This window comes from Pararge aegeria, chromosome 20 (assembly GCF_905163445.1).
Source record: "Pararge aegeria chromosome 20, ilParAegt1.1, whole genome shotgun sequence".
NCBI classification, from domain to species: domain Eukaryota; kingdom Metazoa; phylum Arthropoda; class Insecta; order Lepidoptera; family Nymphalidae; genus Pararge; species Pararge aegeria.
The window spans coordinates 9,725,449-9,750,465 of record NC_053199.1 but is presented as its reverse complement, the minus strand read 5'-3'; the positions used below and the strand labels follow the sequence as shown (position 1 = coordinate 9,750,465).

The window sequence follows — 25,017 nt, the reverse complement described above, 5'->3', positions numbered from 1 at the left end:
TGTGTGTTAAAGCTTTAGTGCAATAAAATGCTTCGTAAAGCATATTGTATAGGTCTAATTATAGGCTATTACTCAGTTTTAACAGAACCGAGTTGGATTCCCGGAACGCACCTTTATAACTTTTCAGACTTAAATAACACTTGCCTTAACGGTGATGTATAACATCCTGAGGGAACCTGCATGTCTGTGATTTGTCAATGATGCTCTCAAAGGCGTGTAGTCTACCAATCCGCAGTGGGCCAGCGTGGTTGAACCCTTCTCATTCTGAGAGTAGACCCGGTCCCCAAAGTGAGTTGGTAATAGGTTGAAAATGAGGACGATAATAATAAAACGACTTTATTATCGCTTCATATCAGCAACCTCTTTAATATTATATATATTAAGATATAATATCCAATTAAAAGTATCACTGGGCAGTATTCAAAATTTTCAGTTCACTAAACTAGTGCACAAAATATTCATTGAATTCATTCTTTTAGTCATACACAACTTAATCCCTATTAATGTAATGAGTACTTAACCTTTGATTAATAAATCTTGCAATAAGGCAGTCAAAGAGTAGACCATTAATACCAACCTACATAGCACTGCCGCAACACGTCGCTTGCACTCTGTATAGGGTGGTTCTTAATCATGCATTTATTCAATTTGCTAAACTAGTGCACAAAATATTTATTGAATTCATACTTTTTAGTCATACACAACTTAATCCCCATTAATGTAATGAGTACTATACCTTTGATTAATAAATCTTGCTATAAGGCAGTCAAAGAGTAGACCATTAATACTTACATAGCACTGCCGCGCCACGTCGCTAGCACTCTATATAGGGTGGTTCTTAATCAATCATCAATAATCAATCATCACTCCGGTTACTTCCTTAAATGTGGAACGAGCTTTTATTGTCCGTAGGTATAAACCAACGTTTTGCTCATTTCGTTTTGACTTCAAACCAAGTCCAACTTATTAAACTTTTTAAAATAATTCGTACACCGCTCTAGGGCTTATCGCTCTTAAAATCCCCAGGCAATATAAATCATATTTTTACCTCAAACCACGATCCATAAATACAGGAAAAACAGGTCATTTCTTTAATTTAAATGCCAAGTTTCACACTCCTTTGCACCGTAATTTATACTTTCTAGGCGGCCGGTACAAAACTAGGCTACGACGTAATGGAGAATCAACAGAGCCATATTTTAACGAGCAGCAGAAAAACACCTGGTGGCTGAAAAAACCTTTTTAAGACCTAGCACGCACTGTGGGCTTATGTCACGGATTAATAAAGCTTAAGGTGTTAACACATAAACCAATTTTGTGCTAGAATTCTACTATAAAGGTATTGCTTTAAGACCAAATTCTTATGTTATTACAAATGAAAAAAAAAACAATTTGAATGTAGGTGTCAACTAGCTTATGCCCAGGGTATCGCTTGCGTCGATGTAGCTTTCGTTATTTTTCATAATTTTCGATATCCCAAACAACGTGTATAACTTCATGATGTTTTTTTGCAGAGTGAAGGTGTGAAAGCGTAAAAACTGAATGAACTAACAGATTCGTGTTTACTTAGTATAGTGTAATAATGTAATAATGTTCTCACTTATTCAAAAATATCATATATGCATAAAGAGATTAAAAAGTAAACTTACTTTCGCATTAATGTTATTCAACATTTATAGATTAGCAGTTTTCTCGGTATTAACTGAAGTCTATCCTGTTTATTATTCCATAATCTATATTAATATATTTGTGCTTTCGAACTACCTTAAAATGTACTTTTTAGGGTAAAAATAGAATTAATTCACTATTAAAAAAAATTACATCAATCCTATTTTTATGTATGTATATAGAACAAAACAATAAAAATTAAGAATCAATGGAACACTAATTTACAGCTATAGTTTTTAGACGTAAGCCTAAATTAATCTAATTAAATAAATCACTATTTATGCTTGGAAATAACAAAGTATTTCACGGTTTGTACTGACCTCAACCGTACTGATCGTGATATGCTGATTTCATGACAAATTACGAAAATTTATTTACATTAATTATTCATGACTAGTTATCAGCCTCTGTTTTGCGTCCTTTTTTGGCGGTCGCTTAACTGTAGTGACCTGCCAACCTGGTCGTTGTGTACGAAATTCGTAACGAATTATCATCGGATTTTTATGAACATACCTGGTTAAGAACTGTAGGACAAATCCAAAAAGCAGGATATTATTGTTTTTCATGATACGATATAAGAGTCCATCGGTTATTAAATGGTTATCAAATTAACGTACCTAGATGATATATCGTTTTCACAATGTCATTTCAAATCGAAATTTAATAGGTTATTTCCAATCGCCTTTATTTGGAATCGAATATTTCCTTTTATCCTTACTAAAATAAAGATTTTTCTATAAATATATATAAAATATAGAAATAGTCCTATGAAAAAATCTTTGCTCTTTATAACAAGTGAGACCCAGTTTGGAGATAATGGTCAACTCAGGTAAAAACACGGGAAACAACTAGTATATTTACAAAGAGCGGTACGCGGTGGAAGCGTCGTCAACCCAGTTTGGAGATAATGTACCAACTTAATACTGAATATCGCGCAACTCCACTCCCGGAACGGGAATGGAGTTTACTTCTATTAGTTAGGCTTATATTATGCTTAAATTAAACATTTTGAAAACACCTATGGTCAACTCAGGTAAAAACACGGGAAACAACTGTTTACGCGTGTACACGTGTACGCGGTGGAAGCGTCGTCAAGTCGTCAAGCTGGTCTCATACAATTTTTTTTTTAATATGTTTTTCAACCAGCAACTTTTTCTTATTTTCCGCGATCTTAAGAAGGCTTCACTTTTTATTTCAAAATATGAGATCTGACAATTTAAGAAACGGTAAATTATACCTACACGCATTTCAATAAACTTGTGAAATTATTTTTCGTTCCAAAAATACGAAATGGAATCCCATAATTGTATTATTTGGAACAAATCATGTGGAGAGGCTTTTATAGGGTACACGAAGAACCTTTTTCTTCGAGTAAAGTTCCTTAGCAATATCATCACGTAAGAGGTCAGTGTGTAATAAACTTTACGTCCACTAACTCGTAAATATCTTTATCTTACATGAAAACTAATAACCGATGGCGTGCATAGTTTTAATTAGGTTAGGAAAATGTAATGAAAATCCTATTTTATTCCTGTTGATGTATACAATTACCGCGATGTATAAGTTTTAGAAGTAACATTAGTAAGCAATCAAATATTACTTGGTTTAACGGTAAAGTAACACATGAAGAAACCTCTATATGCCTGAGAGTTCTCACTAATATTTTTAAAAGGCGTGTGACATCACTTTTCCGGCGGGGTTAACTACGGCCTAAACCCTTAAAATTTTGTTGCGAGACCCGTGTCCCGTGGGGATGAATTTGTTAAATGTAATATAATCAGTTTATGTATTTTATTTTAATCTGTATATTAGTTATAGAGAAAAGCACATTCAAAGAAATTACAAACTCTTAAGCTTCATTATATTTTATTACGGCTATTTTTACAGGGTGATTCCTTATGGAAGTTTGCCACCAAACTAATGACAGGCCTAAGAAGGTGGCGTGCCGTGTAGTGTACGCCTCTCTGGAGGATTTGGCAGCGATCAGGCCAGTGATGATAGGACCCGCCACGCACTGGGGGTCAAAACCTTGGCGAGAGTGCGGTGAATACGCAAGTGAACCCCGTGCTCTCACTTATAGGGCTATCGAGGGACACACAGAGTTTTTAGTGGGTGCAAGTCCCACATAACTACTCCGTTTCCCCCAACGGAGTGGTATGCGTCAGGCATTTTCTGTGTAAAAAAAAAAAAAAAGGGTGATTCCTTATGAAATATACTTAAGCACTCTTCAAGATTATATTGTAATTCGGCTACACGTTGTATAGAAGATGTTTAAATAGATGAAATTTTAATTTAGCAAGTTATTAAGAATTTGTAGTGATTATGATATTTTAATATACCAAGAGTACTCGAGACCCTGTCACTTTGTTCTACTTTTTCTTACATATACAAACGAAACTGTTCAAAAAGACGTTCGACTTTAGTTGTAGCTTTAAAAAAAATTCAAGTATTCAGTATCGCTAAGCCTTAAATGAGGGTTTTGCTGCTCTCCGCTGAGGAGTTCTGTCCTCTATCTCCAACCACATTCATCAGATCTACACAAAGTTTGGGCAAAATTAAACACATATTATAACCTTATAGAGGTTGTAATATGTGTTTAATTGTGTACAAAAATAATTATTTAAATTGGTTATGGTGTAAAATCGTCAAACACTTTCATCCCCTCTCCCAAAGGAACCGAGCTTAATGTCGGGATAAAAAGTATCCTTTATTACTTTTACTACTCCCAAAAATATGTGTACAAAGTTTCATGAGGATCGGTTAAGTAGTTTTTGCGTGAAAGCGTAACAAACAAACTTACATTTCATTCATAAAAATATTCATCAGTCATCTTAGTACCTATAACACAAGCTACGCTTACTTTGGGGCTAGGTGGCGATGTGTGTATTTTCGTAGTATATTTATATTTATATTTATTTTACATTGACATTAATAATATTAGTAATAACAATATAGGGATAGGGATGAATTTGTTGTCATTCGAAAATCTGTCATATTTTGCTACTGTTTATAATTGCCTCGTACGACGACCGCAGAAGTTGACAACTGTATTTTGATCTGAACTCACTCTTTTATTGCATGATGCTTACACTTTGCACGCCATGTATGGCAATACAAACTTAAAACCTTTTTAAATATGTAACAGCTTTAAAACATGTGTTTTGCAAATAAAGATATTCTATTCTCAAATAAATAAAGATATTATATTCTAAAAAAAAAAAAAGCTATTGTATTTTATTAACAAAAAAATCTCATCATAGTTAACACTTTGGAACCGTCGCGTCGTTCAAGACCAGCAAAAAGACCGGGTCCTATCGCGACCAACTATCTTTAACATTTCCGAATCGCGTATCACAAAGACACATCTTTTAGTTGTTACAAAGAAAAATAGACCTTGTCAGAAGATGAAAGGGTCAAGTTTTGTATGGAAGTATTGTATATGGTGGCTTTTATGTGGGTGGGGAATACAGTCGGTCACTAATCCCTTTCAGTGGGATCCGAAGTTCCATTTGGTCTTATTACTATTACTGTCACCGCATCCCGTCACTATTTCTTTGAAGATATGCTGACGAATGGGTCTAAAAGTAATCCTTTTATAGATAAAAGCTATAGTGTGAGGAATTTAAGTTTCTTTTATAATTTTTGCTAAATCTTCTTGAAATTTTACATTTCTTAAGAAAACAGCACGCTTATCTGTATGGCTGGGAGGGACTGAACTTCTCGGCGCACCCTCACTCGTTTTTGTCGCACGTCCGAAGGTTGGCTGGTAGAAAGTGCTTTAGCATTAAATCTGCCTTTTGCAAACTGAAGATTGGAGCCTCTAACTTCATTTCCACAACATGGATGGCTGGTTTATCTCCAACACCTATTAAAACAGTTTATTTCTTCCCTTTTTCTAATACGCATCGCACAGATCTAAAAATTATTGCTATCAAGTTTGTGTCGTTTTCGTCACCATCTAAATAATAGAGTACCTTTGAATGATGTCATCAGAGGATGCTAAAACATTTACAATATTTAAAATATTTGCAGCCTAGTGATAATCAAATAATACATTCCACGATTTCAAAAAGAGAATTCTTATGATTTTCTGCACATGTACAAAATGTTATCAATGTTGGTTGAGGAGTTTAGTAATGAAAAGGTAAAGGCTAAAGTTTAAGTAAGGCTAAAGTAAGGCAGATAGACGAACTTTTGCATTAATTCCTACTCTTAGTTTAGATGCATTAATTCCGGTAGAGATGGTAGTATTTGTGTTTTTCTTATCGCATTTTGGCTTCAAATCTACGTAGCGAATTTAATTCAGTAGGTATTCTAATACCGTGTTGACATACGGGGTTGTTAAATAAATATTTATGCGAAGGGCCATTTGACCTTTGTTATTTAAAAGAAAAAGAAAACGTCTTTGAAGCTACGAAACGGGTCGTACTTAAGTACGAAATAAAGAGGATGAAAAACAAACAAAGGGTTTTGAGACATGCAGCCTACTTATACTTTTCTCAAAAAATAAGATTTATTATCTAAAGAAGAGCCCTAAAAACACTGTACAAAATTATATGCGTGATTCTTTATATGTATCACCAAATTTATAAGAATCATCTGTAAATATTTACCACGTACCAAGTACAAAATTTTGTAAAATTGTAAAACTGCCCGAGTGGTTAAAAATAAACAAATTTATTTAAGCTTGTTTGTCGCTTTAAACAATATATATTTTTTAATGAATAAATATGAAAAAAGTGGAAAATCAAGATATATGAGACATTTATTTTACTATACGCACCGCAAATAGCAAAATTACGGTATAAGCCGTGAGCGCTGAACACTCATATATCGTGTTGTTATTATATTTACGATCCAATACGAAAAGCAGTTTATCGAGAGAAAAATAAGTAATAATGTGTTGAACAAACTTTTATCCACCGTCGTTCACAACTTTATCTACAAAGACTATATCTGCTTTTATTTTACTTTGCTGTTTTGAGTATTTGTTGATGAAAATTAACGCTCTTAAAATCAGCATGGCATTTCTTATATTCAATTTGTCATAAATTTTACTCCTCTATTTTGTCCTAGTAAAATAAATCGAATTCCAAAATATGATATGGCTTTCTATTACAGATATTAGTTTTATTTTCAGATTTTTACCAAGTCTAGCCTTAAAAAAGCTGATTGTGTCGAGAATTATACGGCAAGACAAAGCAAAAACGACATTCAGAATTCGTTACTGTACCTATGCTGTGAGTGCTGATGAAAACAGAGTTGAATGCTTCAAAGAAATATTGTGATTGGTAGACTCCACATGCCTTTGAAAACGTTATGTAGAGCTTTCAGGCAATCAGCTTTCCTGACGATGTTTTACTTCTCCGTCATCATCATCATTACTTCAAACGATTGACGTCTACTGCTGGACATAGGAATTTGTAGGTAGTTCAAAAATCCACGGTCCTGGGCCGCTTGTTTCCAGCGGCTCCCACCGAGTCGTGTGATGTCTACTGTCCACATCGTTAAGGGCCGACCAGCGTTTAGCAGTCAGGTTACTATTTTAGCACCTAGGTACCCCAACGTTTTTTGCGACTCGGTCTTTGGCAACCTAGGCTGGGCTTGAACCGCGCTGGGATATGCAAGACAGTTGAAATATTAAAATAATCGCTTTAAATAATGATTCTAAGCGGACTTTAAATGAAGTGCTTATTGTGGATTTAAAATACATTTTAACAATCGGGGAACCATCGACACGAATACTGTTCGTACTCCACCTACGGTCGTGATCCGTAGTTAAACATGGTAACCACTAGACAAGCGAGGCAGTTACGTAAACTCGTGTTGCTAAGACACAATTTGGATTTCAGTCATCCCACTACAAAGCCAGATTACATCTCCGCCGGTAACATATACGCTCGATTAACTGATGTCTAGATCAATCTCGTCAGGGTTCCTCATTCGGAATGAGTAAAGCCGTAGCAATGTTTGCGTAAACCGAATTTCAGATTACTGGATCGTGCACGTTTAGCTGTCCCGGCGAACTTCGTACCGCGGATCCATTTTTTTATGAATTTTATATTTTAAAACTTATTATCCTATTCCGGTCTAAGATAAATCCAAAAAATCAAATATCTTAAACATTGCTCCAGCAGTTCTTGAGTTATAAATGGTGTAACTAACACAACTTTCTTTTATGTATATAGATTATCTTTGGTTCTTATTGTGTTAACAATGGACATGTCACTCTCATAAAATATTCGAATAGTGTCCCTTTTTTCATTGTGGCTGTCCTGCTTTAGGATGCAAACTACGACTGTACCAAATTTCATCATTATCTGTGCAGAAGGTTGAGCCAAATATAATTAACAAACTTACGCATTTATAGTATTACCATTAGTTCAGCTCCCTTATCATTAACATAAAATAAATGGATCGAACTGAATTTCTCACACAATGTTGCTTAATGGGCTTAGCTTATTAAAAAAAAAAACATTTGTGTAAAAAGTATCCTACATCAAGTGCAAGAGGCGCGGTATCATTTTAATCAGTTCCTATCGTTTTATGCAGCGAAAAAAATCGTAGATATACTCGTATGATGATTATGATATGAAAAAATCTTTTAAGCAGATACCTAAACGCAAAAATTTTTTGTTACTGATGTTGTAATCTTCCAATATTTTCAATATTGATTAAGTTACTTTAGATAGGATATATAAAGGGGGGGGGGGGATTATCGTATACATAAAATAGATAGAAAAAACGTTATCAGTCACTTGTACTATACGGTATACATGTAAATATGATATCAGTTCGAATATACCATTTTTAAATTACTTTTCTACTTAATACTTTAAAGTAGATTCACAATTGCAAAGCTTATGCTATCTACAAAAACTTAAAGTTATGTAAATATATTCTACCCGAAGGATTATTCAGGTCGATAAAGTAGCTCCCCCGCGCAAGAAAGTTATTTACGTGCGGCAGCGAAAGCTGTGAGTGTTTTATAAGAATTTTATTGCGTAAAGACAACGGCGTGGCAAGCGTTGTATTATCATAAAAAATAACAAAAACAATAAGACATAGCATATATTTCTCGTAAATATTTCTAATTTTATGTTTCTGTAAGTCTTATTATGCAAAATGTATATCAATAAATATAAAAAAAATAATAAGGCACCTATAAGTGGAAACAATCTTGCGAGAAATATTGTTATTACTTGGACCAAAGTATCTTCAAAGTTTGGAACAAACCATTCTAAGAAAATTATAAGTTTCCTAATATGCTACGAAATAGGTAAGCAATATAAATACTTTTCCTGTGAGAACGTAAATTTTTGTGTTACGTTAAGACTGCCTTAGGTTGACTTAATAGAATTTTATAATTATAAATTGTGAAAACCGCACTATAATAATATGTCGGACGGCGGATTGGCGCAGTGGGTAGCGACCCTGCTTTCTGGGTCAAAGGCCGTGGGTTCGATTCCCACAGCTGCAAAATCTTTGTGTGAAGAACATGAATGTTTTTCAGTGTCTGGGTGTTTATATGTTTATATTTATTAATATTATTCATAAAAATGTTCATCAGTCATCTCAGTACCCATAACACAAGCTACGCTTACTTTGGGGCTAGATGGCGATGTGTGTATTGTTGTAGTATATTTATTTATTAAAAAAAATGTAAGACGGATTCCAAGATTCATTTGAATATACTAATGAATTAACGAATAAACTAAATAAAGCCTTGCTGATTTTGATAATATTATAGACCTGCTGCTAACAATATTAACCACGAGTGTCGGCTTAATATGCTACCAAATTCTGTCACCAGCCTCGTTACCGGTTTAGGTAAATTTGCGTAAACAATGCAATGATTTGATAAAACGATTTGATTAAGCCAACAACACAAGTTAGGTGGACGTTTATACGCCGGTAAAACATAAAAATTAAATTACTACCTTATATCTCGATAATATTTTTTATCAAAGATAATTTGCGAAACTTACTTGAATTTATGCAATAAACCTGACTGTTACAAACCACTATGAAATAGCTCAAGATAAAACATTATGCCTATAAAAGTGGTAATAAACATAAGCTAAAGAAATAATCACAAAAGATTTATTCGAAATTTAGGTAACAAAGAATCTTAATATATTATTTTTTAATAAATATAAAAATATACTACAAAAATACACACAAAGCCATCTAGAAATCGTAGCTTGTGTTATGCGTACTAAGGGGATTGATGAATATTTTAATGAATAATATACTTTTAATACATAGATCAACATGACGGCCGATTGGCGCAGTTTACAGCGACCCTGCTTTCTGAGCCCAAGGCCGCGGGTTCGATTCCCTGGAAAAAAATCTCTGTTTGTGTGATGATCATGAATGTTTTTCAGTGCCTGGGTGTTTATATGTACATTCTAAGTATTTATGTATATTATTCAAAAAATAAGAAATAAATAAAATATTCATCAGTCATCTTAGTACCCATAATACAAGCTACGCTTACTTTGGGGCTAGATGGTGTTGTGTGTATTATCGTAGTATATTGATAAAAAAAAACGTTCATGTACATCGTACAAGCATTTTCCAGTTGTGGAAATCTTATCTTTACTTAAAATAATTATGCCCTACACTATTAGCTTGTTTTGAGCATACTAGGTATATTGCTCAGCATATACCTAGTATGCAGGTACAATATTAGGTATATTGCTTAGCAATACACCTAATATTGTTGGAAATGGGCGTTAATTGTTGCGGCACAGTTTATACTACTGCATCAGTTATCGCGGCACCATGTTTTTTGTGTCAATGCTGTACCCTTACCAATATTCTGAATAAATAAATAAAAAAATAAATATAGCATACAAATGCCATAATGCTACTTGTCAAATCAGTGTAAAAGGAAATCGTCCAAAATTTCTTTGCCTACCTTTGTTCGAGTTTTAATAATTTGATATAAATACCAAGTTGGAAAAGTTACTTGAGACTTTTTATGAATGTTGAGGGGTTACATACGAGTTTGAAACAAATAAGGATTTCGAAATAAGATATTATATTTTATCCTCACATACTGAGTCGTAAAAAATGTAAATCTTAAAATACTTATTGACTTAAAAGTTTAACGAGAATCTGTATCGTTGGAATTGGAGTTATTTGTGTTACTTATTACTTTTTCTTAAGTTAAACTTTTTTATCCCTTATATTATATTTTCTGAGAATTAATTTCACTTGAATTTTATTTTATGTTTCTTTCGTGTTGTCTTATTCATGCGTACCAATATGTCTATCAACATAACATTATTTATCAATCTGTCACAGTAGTTTAATTTGTATTTACATCGGCATTTTAATACGAATTCGACGGCCGATTGGCGCAGTGGGCAGCGACCCTGCTTTCTGAGCCGTGGGTTCGATTCCCACAATTGGAAAATGTTTGTGTGAAGAACATGAATGTTTTTCAGTGTCTGGGTGTTTATATGTATATTATAACTATTTATGTATATTATTCATAAAAATATTCATCAGTTATCTTAGTACCCATAACACAAGCTTCGCTTACTTTGGGACTAGATGGCGATGTGTGTATTGTCGTAGAATATTTAAAAAAAAAAAAAAATAGTTTTTAGTTAAATACTGATTAATATTATTTTATTCATAAACAAAAATTACCTGAAATAACCTATGTACCAACATAAGACTAATTAAATCTATAACGTCACCGAAACCACCGCAGCGATGCATAGTGCCTTAGATGTTGCCTTTTGAATGGTCCGCTCTAGGATCACCGGTAGACTCGTTAACCGATTGACGATTCTTTAAAAAGCGCTAGAGGCCCCGGTCCCCACGGTCCCAAAGTCTTTACTCCAAAAGGCACGAAAATGAAACTGCTATCAAGGATTTCATACTTACGCCACTTGGTCTGCTCGGCACTGATAGAAGCGCCGCGACTATTATTGACAAGGTGGCCTGGATGTGAGACTCAGCTTGGGTATTGACACACATTGCATCCCAAACAAGTGACCTTCCCATAATATATATACTAGCTTCTGCCCGCGACTTCGTCTGCGTGGACTTCAAAATGTGTTCTAAAGATTCGCTTTTTCACAATTTTTAATCCTACCACGAGAACTATTTGAGAGATCGGTATAGAAAGTTCATGTCTTTTTCCATAGCATAGATGACATTCATATTAAATTTCAAAGCTGTCTGCCCGCGACTTTAAATTGAGTGGGGATTATGATATCTCTAATATTGGTTATTAGCATTTATGCAAAGCCAGGCAGCTAACCGAACCGAATACACCAATTACCGTGCTGACCAAGCATAAGTTATTGTTGATTATACGCAAGACTCCTGGGTGGATCAGCTTTATTAGTTACCAATTATGATCTACCATTATTCAAAATAGGTGTATGTATTTTTAAATTAAATCAAATTTATTTCAGAATTAACGCTACAATGGTGGAAAATGACGCACTAAAATATTAAAATGCAAATTATAATATTAAACTAATTAAAAATATAAAAAAAGTTGAAGTGTTTCTTGCTATAGCGGTGAAGGAAAACACTTCAATTTTCCCTCGGGAAACTTCGTTCCCATGTCAAAGCCTAAATGCATGCCAAATTTTATCCAAATCCTTTCAACCGTTTTTGCTTGACTGAGTAACAAACATCCACACTTTCACATTTATATTATTAAGTAGGATATATATATTACACAGCTCAGTCGTTGCTAATAAGCACTAGGCTAGGTACCAAGAGAAACGAAAATAGTGTGACTGTAACATAAATGTTAAATACTCTAGAGATTTCTGCAAATATAAAAAATAACGGGTAATAACATAATTAGCTTATGTCAGCAACTTTATCTGTTGAGAATTTCTGATATCTCGTGCTATTAAGAAGTATTTACTTGAAACTCATCTCCAGAATATAAAGCTACAGGGAAAGCAAAAAGCTAAAAGAAGTCAAAATTTAAAAATTAAAAACTTTTATACAAACCTATTCAACCGTCCAGTCCCGTAAAATTTTAAGTAAAAGCAGCATGTAGGTTTTTTTTTACCGAAACGCCAAAATACCAATGTTCGTAGATTGAGCTATGACAGATTTTCATACAACCTTGCTTTCCTTTTCCTCAGTATCCCTTATATCAGGGGTAGAGTTAAAGAAAGCTTTTAGAGTGCTCAAAATATTCTCTCGATATTTCAAATTTGTACATTCAGCTGTTTGGGCTGTAGGTTGTTTGTCAGTGAATCAGGACAAAGCCTTGTTATTATTAATAATCTTTTAATAAACGTTACGAAAGGAGATACGTTCAACAATCATTATAATAGATTGCTGGCATGGATAAATCTTTAATGCAACCCTCGAACTTATAGCGGTTTAGCATTCCATTGTATGAATTCTCCAAGCCACATTTGCAATTCAATGCTTAGTTTCTCACTTTTATGAATTAATGAATAAGGAAATATCTCTGAGGTAATAAATCGAATAAAACTTGCATTGAAAGGAAACCATTCTGAATAAATGCAAAAGTTTAACTCACTTTCACGTTTTAAGCTTTTTGACGTTAAAATATTCGACTTAATGTGAATTGAATAATTTAATTAGCTAATTAAATCTTTGTGGAAATAAAATTTTTCGTTACGATAGGTTTTAAAAATTTATATATATTAAACATAACAAATTTGTGCAATAATATGTGTCTATTAACTTTATACGTGAAATGGTGACGTGGAGATAGCCCAGTGGGTAGGAGCTCGAGTTTACTTTCGGGGGTCCGAGTTCGAATCCCAGCATTTAGGTGCCTCTAATTTCTCTAAGTTATATTGTGCTTTTTAAGTAATGGAAACATCTCTTGCTTCAACTGTGAAGGAAAACATCGTAAGGAAACCTGCATGCCTGAGAGTCCTCGATAATATTATTAAAGGTGTTTGGAGTCCACCAATGCGCACTGGGCCAGCGCTACTTCCTAGTACGGTGTTAGGTGGTGGTAACGGTTGATTCCCCCCTTCTCACTATGGGAGAAGAACCGTGCCCTGTATGTAGTGCCTGGTAAAGCGATGTTAGGACGAACGTTAAATCAAGTATTTTTTCTTCTTTCACGGGCGAAACGCTTAACGTGTTAAGGTCAATGACTATTTGTGTAAAGAAAAAATAAATATATTTAATTATTACATAAACCAATGGACGACTTCTGCCGGACTTGATCTTTTGTTGGGATTTCCAAATCAAATGGTCTTGTGCCGCTTGAGTCCAGCGGCTCCCGATCGTATCTGAATTAAATTCAGCGGTTGTGCTGATTCAACTCTTTTTCTATTGAGATCACCAACCCGTATGCCCAGCGTGGTTATTGTGGACAAACCCTCTTTTTCTTTGTCCAGCTGTGGACTCTGCTTCAAACTCGACCATGTCACTGTCTTAGTTTAAACCAACTGCGTAACAATTGTAGGTCTGGTATAGGATCAGAAAAAGTACTTCATCCTCGACCTTTTATCAACTAGTTCGTGACAAGTGACCATTGAGGTCTGCGGACATTATGACAGTTCTCCACTTGTTCGTTAGTTGTTAGTAACTTGTGCAAAAACATCACATTATGGTTTGATGTATTATCAATATTAGAAAACTTCTCCTACTCAAATAATAAGAGGTTACGATCAGATATTATGTTTTATGAGACGGCATTAAGTAACCCATAACACGGTAAACTTTCATCATGTTTGTTTTCTTTTGATTAATTACAAAAATAATAACTTTATTATTTAATTTAGATGATATATAAAAATAACACTAGCGGACCCGCGCGACTTCGTCCGCGAATGAGCCGACTTAAAAAAATATTCGTATGCTGTCGCGAACTGTTTTATATAACTTTATAGAAACAACTTTTCCGACAATTCCGACTTACTACATACTTACGTCGTTTGGCGTAACGTTTACTTTTCACGCATCGCACGCATCAGAATCTCTCAAAAAGGATATTTTTTTCAATTCCGAGATTCCAATATAAATGAATCTACCTAGATCGATTTATCGCCCCCGAAACCCCCTGTATACTAAATTTCATGAAAATCGTTGGAGCCGATTCCGAGATTCCAATTATATATATATACAAGAATTGCTCGTTTAAAAATATAAGGTATTTTACGACAACACACATAGCGCCATTTACCCCCAAAGTAAGAGTAGCTTGTGTTATACTTATAAACCCCCAGATACTGAAAAACAATTGTGTTCATCACACAAACATTTTCCAATGGTGGAAATCGGTTCACTGCCCACTACACCAATCGGCCGTCAATTGGTTTAAGAAAAAAATATAAAGGATCATAAAATCTATGTTTTTCGAAATAAACCAATGTTATAAAATAAAACCTCCTACTGCGTTACGGTGGCACTATATTTCTTGAGTGCCGAAGCTCTCAAAGTCATTTTATCATATTAACCTGCAGCATCACAATAATTTTATGTTCTCTCTCTTCTTGATGAGAACTGGAATCTTTCTGTAGCTACGCATAAAACACGTAAATTTCCACTCATTTCATAACGCACTAGGCGGGTTTTTCTATTAAGTGACAATATGATTCAGCCCCTTACAATGTCCGCACATATTTAGAAAGCATATAGACAGATATACGTTTTCAACTCTTAGGGAAAGTTATTTAAGGTTTTAAGGGTAGCAGCGCAATATAAAATTTTGTATGAAGATATTCAATTTGGTATTAAAAATATTTGTGACGTACGTACGTAGATGCGCTATAATACCTATATATGATAGCCGTCCCGTCATCGCACGGGTTCAACGTAGATACTGATTTGGGGCAGTTTGGATTGATTTATAATACAATTCCATACTAGATTAATTTAATCTATCTCGTAAGGTTTAGCCCACTTTTATAATGTAAGCGCACAAAAATATGTTTTTACGACACCTCAATACAAATCTTTGAAAATCTTTGCTTTTACAATAAAATATTAAAGTAGCAACTGTTTTCCTCATTGTCGTTCTTTATTGTTGTTGTTTATAGTAACTCTTATTTTACTAAAACCTTAATATATATAAATCTCCTGTCACGATGTTTGTCCGCGATGGACTCCTAAACTACTGAACCGATTTTAAATTAAATTGGCACACCGTGAGCAGTCTGATCCAACTTAAGAGATAGGATAGCTTAGATCTTTAAGTAAAGTCACAATTTTATTTTATTGCAAATTATTTGTCTATAATTAATTGACAGTCACATGTTATATGTATATACAACTATACTCATTTAAGGCTTAGCGATACTGAATACTTTAAAAACAAAATCAAACGCAGACGAAGTCGCGGGCAACAGCTAGTATAATATAAATAATAATATTTTTTTAGCCCCATCACTAAACCTCCAGTGACAAATCTTACAAACTTAATATATAACTAAACTTATTAGGACTACCTATCAACCGACCTCCCTATCGAAGGATCAAGGAGTCAATCAACCAAGGAATGTATCCAAAATAGAAAATGCATATGTCATACTCGTACATGCACCCGAAAAATAATAAAGTCTTTCATCTGCTGTTAGGCTTTAAAAGCTTGACAAAAAGATGGAGGACAATGAAGAGAACATGAAATGTTATACAGACTTCTTCTCCCATCCTACATAAAATATTATTTCACGTAGCAATTTACCTCGGGCAATCTCAAGTAATGGCAAGTGGCAAAGCGAGCTAAGGTGAAGTGTGCCTAGAAAATAGCCTATTCACTATGGCCTCCAAAAAGCTATTGTTCGTTTGATATTTTTATTTCGCCGCCAGCAACAAAGCCACGCAATCCATACAATTTGTAAATGTCAGTTTCCACTGATAAAAATGGTAGACCGTAATTTAAGTGGCGTTGATGTGTACATAAAGCACTATACAATTGTTTTGTTATCTTAATGGACGTGGTAATTTAATAATTGAATTACGTCGCAAGCATAGCCTTTAACGTTATACTTATAGGAAATACTGGTCGCCGTTGACAGCACTCCAAAACTTCGTACCTAACTTTGGACCTCATGACTCACTCAGCGTACAAATGAGAGAGCTATGCTATGCTATTGGAGTATTTCGACGAATGAGGCCATCGACAGAAGTCCTAGAGTTACCGACCGAGGTAATGGACGAGGCACGTAGCTCGGAGGATCGGTGAACGTTGGGATCCCAAGGTTTTAGAGTAACCCGGTCCTCGTAAGTGCAGTTTCGGATAGATCTACCTCTAGGTGGACGGACAATATCAAGCCAGTGGCAGATAGTTTGGGTGACACAAGCGTCACTGGATCATTAGGGGACGTCTATCGGTTCAAACGATGATGAACAACTCGGGACTTATAAGTCGGATAAACACATTTAGTAGCTCTAAAAATGTGGGCATGGAACTAAACGATTGGCAGGTAAGCTTCAACTAGAGTGCTCGAAATATTCGGAAGGTTCACCGTTTTAGTAGTATACCTTAAAAATCTACCGTAAGTTTTCACTCCTATGAAGTGGACATGCCACTAATTCACATAAACTGTTTCTATTTTTCCTATATGCTTGGGTACAATTTCAAATACCCTCATATGCTTTGCTTTCCTCAGTCAAAACCCGGGTACTTATATCTTAGTAAGTTTTTTGAATTGGGTGTTTTTAAAAGCACATTATAAATTACCGACACACATAACAAAATTTTCACTTTCGATTATCATTTTGTTAGGATTACGTTAATAGCAATATCGAAATGGATAATGGAAACACTCTTTTAATAAGAAATTACATTTCAAATGTCAATACAAATGCGAACGGTCAAATAAATACCATTTTAATATAACTTAAGAAATACGCAAAAGTGACTTGAGTTTAAAATTTATAAAGAAATCTGAACTCGAGCTTATTTCTCAAAGACCTTTCGTGGAGCGTCAATATTTAGGTCAATATAGCTCTTTCTTGTGCTTCTGACATCACCATTAAAGGAATATTAATGTCATATATACCAAGATAACAATAATATTTCTATTATTTCCCAAGACCTTGTATGTCGTTATTGTATTTTAATTTTAAAACTTTGATATGGGTAGAGTATTTATAATTTGGTTGTAAATGTAAAAATGTTCCAACGAAAAACCAAAAGAATTGGCTGGAAAAACAAAGTCTATAAAGAGGGAACCAAAAATTAATTTGGTGAACTCTTGCAAAAGGTCACGCATTTTTGGGGCACGTGCTTAGACATGAAAGGTCAAAATTAGAATAGTTGCCTAAAATGATTGTTTTATCGCAGGGCATAGGGGCTTACAGCCATCGCTTAAAGCATTATTATTTCAATACCCTTGACGCTCTTGAATTTGAAATATAATCCTTATTGTAGGCACCTCAAGGTGCGCCATATAATATTGTCATTTAACAATAATACTGCTTTGTGAAAGGCCTCGTTAGGTCTAGTGGTTAGGTTACAAATCACGAAGTCCTGAGTTCGAGTACAAAGTCGGGGCAAGAATTTTTAGGCATTGTGTTTAATATTCTGTAGAATTTTCGGAACCAACCCGGAGTTTTTGCGGTGTCAGCCCCATTGCCTACGAAACACGTTAAGCCATCAGTCCTGATTATAATAACTTATGTCATAATAATCTGTACCGAAATACTTTACAATGGTATCCTTAAATCCCACCAGCATTGAAGCAGCACGGTCTCGAAAAATACTTAGGTAGGAGGCCTGAGTCCGGCGATGGGACCTTCTAGGCTATAGGCTTCTGATTACAGCTTTATGCGTTTACAATGAAACACAAAACAACAGAACTTTCGACAGTAGACGCAAATGTATCGCAATTGCCTCTTAACTATCCAAGTCTTTAATGACTTTTCCAACAGGTTGCCAACTGATCTTAATTGTCGACTCATCGCAACTTTTGTTCGGCGATGACAGTTCGTCACTAGGTACCAAAAAGCTACAGAATATGGTGGCTTTTTATCCTTCTTGAATAAACAGGAATAAAAGATTTTGAGTAATTCGTTACGAAGATTTATTGATTGACATAACTGACAGGCACGTTAGGTACCAGACTGTGGAAAATAAAGAGAAGAATAAAAAAGAGGCCTCAACGTTGTGTTAATAGACTAGCCGACACCTAAGCAGTGGCCACCGCTATCCCCATACAAAATATATGATGGGTTGACATTGACAACTTATGAGTTTTGTATAAAGTCGAAAAGTTAGCAACTTTAAAAAAAAAAATTGTTAATCAGACAGCGGATCGACAATGGACGACTCGTAAGCGTGGAATCTGAGTTAGCTGGAGTTGAGCAATCTGCCGTGTTTCTTGCGGGCTTCTCTTCGTTCGAATCTGCCTTCCGAACCGAAATATAGACTGCAACGTGACTTGCCATTTAAAACGGGCTTATAAACTAGACCTACTTAAAAATGAATTTTGAGCACGCACCTCTAACTTTTCTATGGTATGAGAGCTAAGCAATAAAAATATCACTTGCTTTAACGGTGAAAGAAAACATCGTGAGGAAACCTGCATGCCTGAGAGTGTGGAGTCAACCAATCCGCATTGGGCCAGCGTGAAACACGGCCTAACCCTTTCTTATTGTGTGAAGAGACCCGTAACCTGAAGTGGGACGGTAATGGGTTGATATGATGAATCGATGTTGGAACGGGAATTAGTCAATAAAAGAGCGAAGCCCTTATAGTGTTTATACATACCTAGTTGACACAGCATACACAGAAGCGCCGGAAGCCACATCACTGCCACTTTTTCACATAATTACAGTACATGCACAACTTTCCATCACATTAGTTTGTTTGGAATTGTCATTTATCACATAACATGTTCTGGACACATTCCCAAGTTTAATATTGTTCACTTTGCTATGATTTTTGATTTACTTTGGTTTATTTTTTATTCAATTCATTAATATATTTACCACTCAAGTCTTTTATTTTATACTGTTTCAACTTTAACACTATTAAATCGTGGCACAAATGATTCATGCGTTTAAGCGTCCGTTGCTTTTTACTTATGTGAAGTTAAATTATTTATTTAAAAAATAGCTTTTCTCTCTCCTTGCCGTAAATTCACTCACCTGAAAAAAAAAACCTTTATTATAATAAATAATTGATTATCAATCACTATGAAATTCTATGTACTCAAATATGTGAGTATAACGTGTGAGTCATCATCTTTAAGCGTACTAGTTTCCTACTGGGCACTTATGCCCACTCTCGTACGAGAGAGGAATCTAAAGCTTATTACCCCTCTCCCTAGGTTGATTTGGAAGGGGGTATAAAATATATTAAAACATCCGTCGGGAACCGTTCATTTTACCGGAGTAAAGAGTGAATTTTGTCCATCTCCAGGATACATAGATTTAGCTTTGCAAAACAAAATTATATCCTCCACAAATATTACAGGCCAAAGAAGACAATTAGAAGACAAGCAATATAGGTAATATTATGTGCCTTATCTTTTTAATTAAATTTGGCACATAATATGAGTGTAGTGGTTGCACCCAACATAGGTAAAAAACAAATGTACCTAAAAATTTTCGCATTTACAACATTAGTGTGGATTTGAATAAAAACCGTGAATCACTATACCGGTTTTAAATGTCCGGTTTTTTGTTAGTGAATATATTTTTCAATACCACACGCTCGACAATGCCTTATAACACCAAGTTTAATGTAAAGATGAAAATTGGTCGTTATATTCATAAGGCTTACGTAGCGATGCCGCTTATAACAGTTATGCGGCAATAGAATTAGATTACTGAAAATATTTACGCAGAGGGCGCTGTGTGTTTGTAACTTGTCAGTTTTTACCAGTTTGGGGTTATGGGTCTATTTGTGGCTATTACTTGAGTAAACAAAAACTTATTTATATGCTTGAATTATTTGATTTTTTTTTTAATTAAATAATAAATTCAAATTCAAAAATTCTTTATCACAGGCACTTATGAGGTGTTCATATTTCTATCTTTATATAATTGGGTTAGGTGATGGCGATAACTTCGTTCGCCAACTTAAACCTAACGATACGAGGGCTTCAAACGAAACCTGGTCTAAGAAGAAACCACAACCAACTTAGCCAGGTAATTTTTTTGTTATCACCATCTCACAGTAAATTAATATTAAGCTATGAAATAAAAGCAATGTACATGCAAGCTTTTTTGTCCTTTAAGTAATCCATAACATTATAATAGGATTTTTCTTACGTTTTATATAAACTTTGAACTTATTGAGAGACATCTCAAAGATTTCAATTGAATTAGCAATTTTATGTAGCATAGTAAACTGCACAACGAGTTTATTTTTGCTTCCAATATTTATATTGTTACATTCCATTTTCTTTTTAATTTTTTTTTATATTTTAATGGATATACATTGAATTTTCAAATATGTACCTACTATGCCCCGTCGTTATCTTAACTTCTTTAAATTTATCCTTAATTAATCTCTTGAGCCCATTTTATATATTGCACGAACAGCCCTCTTCTGCAGAACGAAAATAAGCAGCATTACCCCATATTAAAATGTAGTAGGACATGATGCTGTGAAAATAATTCAAATACAATTTTGTTCTGAATTCTGCGATAGTATCATATTAAACGGCAGTAGTGAGTGCAAGTGACCGTGTCATGAAATTAATGTTTTATTTAATTTGAATATTAAAATATCAAAAAACGACTGATAACAGTAATTTAACTCCGGAAATAACTGTTTAAATGGATTTTCAAAGCATAATAAGCGATTTGCTGCCAGTAAATTCTATAAGTACATTTTGTTACTATGGTGCAATTATAATTATCATTATATATACATATATAAATTTGTTTTGCATGTGTGTGTATGTATGTATGTATGTATGTATGTATATGTGTGCGTGTGTGTGTGTGTGTGTGTGTGTGTGTGTGTGTGTGTGTGTATATATGTGAGTTAGAGTTTTACATATTAATTCGATCCTAAGACTTCCGGAAGTTTTTCAGCTTCAGCATATGAATTTAGCTTTAAAACATACAATGACGTCATAATTCGGTAACAATATTGAAATATTTTAGTATCCACTGCTTTAAGCGATGAAGATCTCTCTGGTCCAGTATTGAGTTACGAGATCGATAAGTTATATTTTTATTTTATAGATATTATGTATGTGACCTTTCTACTTTGATATGGTGCTATTCAAACTAATTTAGCTACTAAGTACATGGTATGTTTAGTCTTTACTCAATTATAGAATAATTGGGTATTTTAACGCTTTTGACGAGAATCTCTTAAAATTCTAATTATATACAATTACAGGTACAATTTGCTGGCTTAAGTCTGTAGTCACTATACAAATCGCACAAAGACTCACCTACCTACTGTAAGTATGACTTGCCCTCTTCATTAATTCGTTTTCGAGTATCAAAACAGCGTAACTTCAACATAAAAGGGTCCTTATGTTGTTTAACTTGTTGTAAATTCTGTACATGCTATTACTGACTGATTTTTACTGAACAAACAATATTAACAGCGTACAATTTACTAAGTACCCAATTCAATATTATATGGTAAAATCATGTAATATATAGTATATTACTTTGTTTGTGTAAATAGTTTTGAAAAACTTTTTTTTTTTTTATATTTTCGTTGGTTGCTTTTTTCAAAGGTTCAATACGTATCTACTGATTATATTATTTTTTAAATAATCTTGGAGCATTTCAAGTTGAATGCAGTAACGAAATCTCAGTCTTTGTATGCCATAAACCAACGTATGATAGATGCTTCAAAAGTCTATGTCGTTAAATCTGGCTAGATGAAAAATACAAATTTAAATTCAAAATGCATTGATTTAAAATAAGACTAATATAAGCACTTTTGAAACGTCAAGTACTCGTATGTCTGTTTGTAGTAAGTCTACCTCCAGTTGGGAAGGCTAGCTAGCAGTTCTAGCTAGAAGAAGCTGGCAAAAAACTCAGCAGTTGCTCTTTACAACATTATTTACTATTAAAAAATCATTGTTCTATCTTATGTGAGACGACTCGACTTGCTTCTAGGCAACCTTGTCATTAAGAAATTCATCAATAGTATGGTAACCTCGATGTATTGTGTGTTTTTATACATTATTTAAACTTGAAGTGTTAAAACTAATATTACTTTTGGTATCATGTTATAAAAGTATATACACTGAGCAATAAGAGAAAGTACGACAAAGTAATCCAAAATAAACCTCTACTTCGTGTGGAAATCGTCCATAAACTGACCAGTTTAGGAAGCAATAAGAAAATTATACTTAACACTTTATTTAATACACTGCTGTATTATGTATACCATGGAGTCGTGTGATTACTGCAGATCAGAATATATTTGTCACTACCCGTTCCCATCCCGCTGGTGTCGTACGATTCGGATATAATATAAATAGTATAGGGGAAAGAAGCCCAGTGGATTCCTACCCACGACTTCGACTTCACTTTCGGGAGGCTGCGTTCGAATCCAAGCATGCACCTCTAACTTTTCTAAGTAATGCGTTCTGAGCAATTAGAATATCACTTGCTTCAACGGTGAAGGAAAACATCGTGAGAAAACCATTATGGAGAAGGAGAACTCCTTGCTGTTCTTAAAGGTGTGTGTAGTCAGTGGCGTGCATAGAGGGTATGCACATGGTATGCAGATAAGAGTAGACTTTTTATAATTCTTACAATGCCTATCCTTAAGTTTTTTATAACTTTTTTTTTTTTTATTTTTTTTTTTTTATTTGTCAACTTAAGAGTAAAACAATTTACGACAACTAGGTCACTCACCTCATCTCAAACCACGCAGAGTTTATGTGACAAGGTATAGATTAATGATTAATGATTTTAAAAACAACTTTTTTTTTTTTATTTATTTAAGTTGCAATCACAACCCTACCAGTAGTCGGTACACAACAGTTAGATAAGCAAGTTTATGATTACAACTTGTACATAGATGACATACCAGATCCCTACCCCACGCAACATTCTCTCTGATAAAGTTATTTTAAAACAAAATCCTTTAAGGTTGCCCTTACATATTTAATGTTATTAGTGTTTTTAATCTTATCAAACAAATTAACTGCAAGCTTATTTATAAGTGAAGGCAGCATATATTCCCAGGTACGCTGGCCATATGCATTTTTATAAGAATGTACATTATAAGTCGTATTCCGAGATACCCAGAGTCAAAAACCTCCGCTCCTAAATTTTCCAACTCTAACCTAGGACAATCCTCACCTATTAACCGAATGACTAATCTTTTTAACAACTTAAAAAACCCTGACATTGACATTTTTCACGACACTTTATTTAGCTTTATGGCGAAATTGTACTTAGAGTAATATTTTTCTAATTCTTTTTCTTAATTGTTTTAAATTTTTTTATTTTTATTTTTATTTTAATCATTATTTTCATTTGTTTAATCTTACTATTTTTGTTTTTGACTTAATTTAATTATTTTTAACCGGACTTACTTTAATGTTGTGTATACCTGTAAGTGATAACTGTACTCGGACATTAAACTATAATGTAAAATGATAAATGATAATACAGTGTATCGTTGGTATATCTAATGAAATAAATAAATAAATAAATAAGTTGGTAAGTATTTAAGATGTCTTGAATACTTACTTTTATATCATACCTGTGCATACCTTCTATGCACGCCACTGTGTTAAGTCCACCAATCCGCACTAGGCTACCGTGGTGATTTGCGGTTTTTACCCATCCTTATTGTGAGAGGAGACCCATGTCCTGTAGTGGGCCGGTAATGGGTTGAGATGATAGGGGATAATAGGGGGGATAATAACGTAGAACTGACAGCAGCGTCCTCTGAACTACTTTTTACATTGCGCCACACATTACAATTTTCACAACACCACATATGTTATGTGTGGCACAACCTAGAAAAAAGGTGCCAGCTCAGCATTGTGCTGCATGCGCCAGTGAGTGCATACAGCGCTGATTTTCAGTTGGCACCTTGTACCAGGTAACACCACGGAAATACGTAGCCATCCACTGACCACATTTTAATATTTTATCAATCTAAAAAAAAATACAACAATAAAACGAACTAAATAAATCCACAACTATAATAATAATAAAATTAGTAAGTGGTAATGTAAAGTATAGTAAAGTTTACAGACTGTCTTTAGAGAAAAGATGACTATACTATACTACCATCTGCCGCTATCACCAATCCGTCAGCCCAGTGTAGTGATAATGGGCTCCCATTGGGAGAGGACTTTAGTCCAGCAATGGACTGTTATAGCCTATTGATATTCCGTTTAATGGACAAAAACCTGATTAAAAAAATTTGCTAATTTTTACTAGTACAGCGCAGTTGGTTTCCTAAATATGGTTACG

The 25,017-nt window shown here is 34.2% G+C and overlaps 1 protein-coding gene across 2 annotated transcripts in view; it reads right to left on the bottom strand.

Moving 5' to 3' along the window:
* LOC120632621 (hemicentin-2-like) overlaps nucleotides 1–19,697 on the bottom strand; it is a 96,723-nt gene extending 77,026 nt beyond the window's left edge. For both annotated transcript variants that reach the window (XM_039902564.1, XM_039902565.1), the window contains exon 1: nucleotides 19,364–19,697. In XM_039902564.1, coding sequence (XP_039758498.1) covers nucleotides 19,364–19,403 — 40 coding nt within the window. In that variant the 5' untranslated portion in view covers nucleotides 19,404–19,697. The remainder of the gene's footprint in view (nucleotides 1–19,363) is intronic.
* Nucleotides 19,698–25,017: the final 5,320 nt, after the last annotated feature.